At 34.7% G+C, this 4,361-nt stretch overlaps 3 protein-coding genes across 3 annotated transcripts; 1 reads left to right on the plus strand and 2 right to left on the minus strand.

The window, feature by feature from the left end:
• Positions 1–295: 295 nt before the first annotated feature.
• On the plus strand, positions 296–1,292 carry LOC106618260 (18S rRNA aminocarboxypropyltransferase). The gene has a single exon (XM_014235940.3). The coding sequence runs from the start codon at positions 419–421 to the stop codon at positions 1,238–1,240; it is 822 nt and encodes a 273-aa protein (XP_014091415.1). The 5' UTR covers positions 296–418; the 3' UTR covers positions 1,241–1,292.
• A 41-nt stretch (positions 1,293–1,333) lies between these two features.
• MRG15 (MORF-related gene 15) lies at positions 1,334–3,245 on the minus strand. The gene is made up of 4 exons (XM_014235939.3): positions 3,080–3,245; positions 2,876–2,993; positions 2,703–2,815; positions 1,334–2,642 (listed from the first exon to the last, which is right to left on the minus strand). The coding sequence occupies exons 1-4, from the start codon at positions 3,105–3,107 to the stop codon at positions 1,678–1,680; spliced, it is 1,224 nt and encodes a 407-aa protein (XP_014091414.1). The 5' UTR covers positions 3,108–3,245; the 3' UTR covers positions 1,334–1,677.
• A 119-nt stretch (positions 3,246–3,364) lies between these two features.
• Positions 3,365–3,932, minus strand: l(3)neo43 (cytochrome c oxidase assembly protein COX16 homolog l(3)neo43). The gene is made up of 2 exons (XM_014235900.3): positions 3,739–3,932; positions 3,365–3,669 (listed from the first exon to the last, which is right to left on the minus strand). Exons 1-2 carry the CDS (start codon positions 3,909–3,911, stop codon positions 3,495–3,497), a joined length of 348 nt encoding a protein of 115 aa, XP_014091375.2. The 5' UTR covers positions 3,912–3,932; the 3' UTR covers positions 3,365–3,494.
• Positions 3,933–4,361: the final 429 nt, after the last annotated feature.

Below are 4,361 nucleotides of genomic sequence, written 5' to 3' on the forward strand. Positions count from 1 at the left end.
TTTTGAACGGCATAACAATGCGAAAAGAAATGTCGGTATGAAACCATTGTAATTTTTTTTCAGATAATATTTATTTCATATAATTTATTTACAATTGGAAATTTAAATTATGTTATTTTTAATATGTGTTAATATGCACTCTACCGCATTCTACTTTATAATACTTATAGGTATCGTAAATTCACTGTATATATAATTTACTATTTACAACACATTTAAATGTTTTGATGCAAAGTAAAATATTTTCTACGAAAATATTCAACTCTATAGTCTGTGAACAAACCTAAAAACACATGTCACAGTAGTGTCAGAAAATGTAAACAAAAACACAGGTACTCTAATTAAAGCAAAGCACATTATTTTTGATTTTCTGCTTTTAGTTGTTTGCATGGGCGAATATTAAAATATTCATGGTGAAATGAGCACCCGTAACCGCGGCAAAGGAAGACGTGGAGGAGGAGCACACGGACAATATCGCAACGTAAAAACGAATCGCAACTGCGAACGTCAATTAGCGCAACGTGCCTGCGATCTGGCTAGTAATGATAGTGATAGTAGTTCCTCATCCTCGGATGCTGGTATCGATGGTATAGGACATCCACCAGACTTTCCTATCGCTATGTGGGATCTGAATCATTGCGATCCAAAGAAATGCTCTGGACGAAAATTGGCACGCCTAGGTCTTATTGAAAACTTGCGTTTGGGTCAAAAATTCCCAGGTCTTGTTCTTACGCCGGTTGGTGTCAATTGTGTCAGCCCACTTGACAAAGATATAGTTGGAGCGGCAGGAGTAGCAGTAGTTGATTGTTCATGGGCTAAACTGGAAGAGACGCCCTTCAATCGCATGCGTAGCCCACATCCACGCCTGCTACCGTATCTTGTAGCAGCTAATCCCATTAACTATGGAAAACCCTGCAAATTGAGTTGCGTTGAAGCAATTGCAGCTACACTCTACATTTGTGGCTACGTGGAGGAGGCGCAATGGTATATGGGCAAATTTTCATGGGGTCATTCTTTCATTGAACTGAATGAAACACTGTTAAATAGTTATGCTGATTGTAAGTCCAGTGAAGAGATAGTACGGGTGCAAAATGAATACCTAGAAAAGGAGCAAGCTGCACATAATAAACCAAAGGATTTCAGTGAGTTCTACCCGACGAGCAGTAGCAGCAGCGATGAAGAGGATGACGATAAAGATATAGAAAAAGTTTGCAATCAAACTGATGTTGCAAAAAACTGATGTGTATATTTTCAGTTCTTTTGAAAATAAATAATTTATAAAAGTTAAAAAACATATTTTAAATCGCACAAGAATTGTAATAAAACAAGGCTCTTTAAGATTTAGAAAATATTTATTCTAATTTAAGAACTCATACAAAAGTAATATTCAGATATTAATTGTAATATAAATTCCAATTTTAAATACAGCAAATCTACATTTGGCAATAGATTAAAGAAATTATTTATTAAAAGTTGATATCACTACAAAGGGGACCCTCTACAAAGTTGTATTGGTATGCTGGTCGCGCATTAAAATACAATATGACGTGCTATGAATATGCGAATTAAGAATATATAATGAAATCCTTTTGTTCACTGACGAATCCAAGCAACAGTTTATTTTATAAAAGTGGCATATCCATTGGCACAACTTCCAAATCCTCAGCACATTTAAAATCATTGAGTATTACGATGGTACTCCGGACTAACATTTACAAAATTAGTCATGCTGAAATAAGTGGCACTATTCTTCACAAGGAATTTGAGAAAGTCGTGAAGGTGCACTAATAGCATCTGCATTGATTTCTCATCTAATGCGGAGAATCCTAGCATTGATCCAAGTTTAACGAATAGACGTAGCAGATGAAATCCGCCATAAAGTTTGGAAAGTGGTGTTTCGGGATGTTGTTGCAATATTTCCGCGTATTGGGGTCGTTCAAATTTATAGAGCAACTGCGAACCTATCATAACATTAAAATATTCAACAACCCCATTTAGCACATCGTTAATTGCTACTTCTTTGGAAGCATTTGTCGATTTTGATGTTTTCTTAAAGGCAATATATTGGTCAACAATATCCTGAACTGTAATCTTTGCAGGAATGTCGAGCAGTTTGTGCTGGCGTGTAATAGCATCCCAATCATCGGCGAGGCATTGCTTAAGCTCATCTGGTATTTTTATTTTTACCTCCACTTTGGAAAGGAATGTTTCTTCATTTTCCACACACGTGTCTAAACGATTTTGATGTGATGAGCCTGTACTTCCAATGCTTGTGCTACTAGCTGCAGGCGTTGATATTGTATTACTGCTTGTACCCGCTCCGCTTCCATTAGATTTGTCACTTGCGTTTGAGGTCGATCCTCCACGCTTCTTTTTCGGTGGCTCATCTTTGATTGTTTCATCTTTATTACTTGCAGCAGCGGCAGTAGTATCATCCTTTCCGCTGCCATCACTATCTTTGGCGACTGGCGTACTAGTTGTTGGTTTTGAGCGATTACTTCTTCCCGAGGTTGATGGGGCTGCCAAGGGAGTTGTGTTTAAATCTTTTGATGGCGTGGATGCACGCGATTCACTGCTGCCACTAGCAGTACCGTCTTTTGAGGTGGCACCAGCTCCTTCGCCCTTTTTACCCTTTGGTGTACCTACGTAAAGATAAACATTTAGTAAGAATTCAATATCTATTTATATAGCTACGAACTTACTCTTTTTATTTTTTCCGGCTGCATTCGAATGTTGTTTATATACTTCTTTTTGACGTTGAACATTTGCTTCATTGTACTTTAGCACACGGTTCTCTGGCACCCATTCATCCCAACTAGGTTTGGAAAAATCTATATTAGTTTAAAATGATAGAGGAATTTACATAAATACTTACTTTTTGTTCCAGCCAGCATAGTGAATGTAGTACTTTATTTGCTTATCTTTAGTAATTGTACTTTTAAGGGCTTTGGCTTCGTAAATAAGTGGTCCATGGAAACATAATACTTTTTCGCCTATGTAGGTATAAGTTTATAATAAATATTATTAATTAGCCACTTTTAAAAACAACGTTTGCATATACACTACGATTTATACATACCTTCGACGAATTTTAGTTTGGGCGTCATTTCACTTTGAGAAGTTATTTTGATAATATTTAGTAAAAGCAGGGTGTAAAATTTGTTTAAATTTTGAGTTTATGAATGTTGTTTTGTTGGTGAAAGCGATTTCTTCTCACGGATTGTATATTTTCAAGCAGCTGAGAATTTTTTCTTGAAATGTCAAAATGTTTGATCCACTTGATGACATTGCCAACATAACGAATGTCATTTATTTAATGTGTAACTGTTCTCACTTTACTGTTCACAATAATAAAATGAACATATTTTTTTAAATTTAATGTAATTTATTTGCAAACTCAGTATAACAATAAAACAAATGACTTAAAATCTATGAATGGTAGATACATAAACAGTAAATGTTTCACACTTTTCTAACCAAATTTTTTTCACCGACTATTGTGTCTCCTCCCATGGTCTAGGGCCGCGCTTGTTCTCCCATTCGTCAATATTCAAGTTTTTTATTCTTTCATATTCTTTGTCCAGTGTCACTTCATCTGGTTTTTTCATTGTTACACCATATTTCTCCATTTCTTCTGGACTTACCGGCTGCTTACGAGAGAACTGATATCTAATAAGCATCAAAAAGATGTCTGCATGTGTATATAAATTGGTTATGCTATAATTAACACATCCTTACCTGAGACGGGTGAATTGCTCTAGCCCAAAAGAGCCTCCCACCATTAAAATTAAAAATGGCACACCATATTTGATAGATTTTCTTTTAATAAGAACATTTAATTTTTGCGTTAGCGACATTTTTATGTACCGACTAATATTTACATAAATGTAATCAGCTGTGGGCAATCTCATGTTGCCGGACTTCTTCTAAATATAATATAAAATAATTTTATATTGCACAAATAATAAATGGCGTATATCTAGTAAGGTTAGTAATACGCTAAATAATTTCGGATTGCTTAAATAAAATAAAAATGGGATTCTAAAAATGTTATTAAAATGAAAAATTTCAAACAACAAAATTAATGTTGTGTATGTATCTATAAATAAAGTGAAGGTTATGTAATTATATAGTTTTAGGGGTACGAGTGTGCGTTTATACTTATTTTACTTCCAGTTCCGTTTTTGTATTTGACATTTCATTCCATAGAGGAAATAAGTGAAGTTTTATTTATTATATACTGTAATTTTAAAATCCTACGCTGCCAGGATTTCATTGAACAGATATTAGTTGTGCACTTAATTTTCCGAGATACATTCACCACCACATAGTTATAGACGTTATTTCATATAAACAACCAA

This window comes from Bactrocera oleae, chromosome 2 (assembly GCF_042242935.1).
Source record: "Bactrocera oleae isolate idBacOlea1 chromosome 2, idBacOlea1, whole genome shotgun sequence".
Lineage (NCBI taxonomy): Eukaryota > Metazoa > Arthropoda > Insecta > Diptera > Tephritidae > Bactrocera > Bactrocera oleae.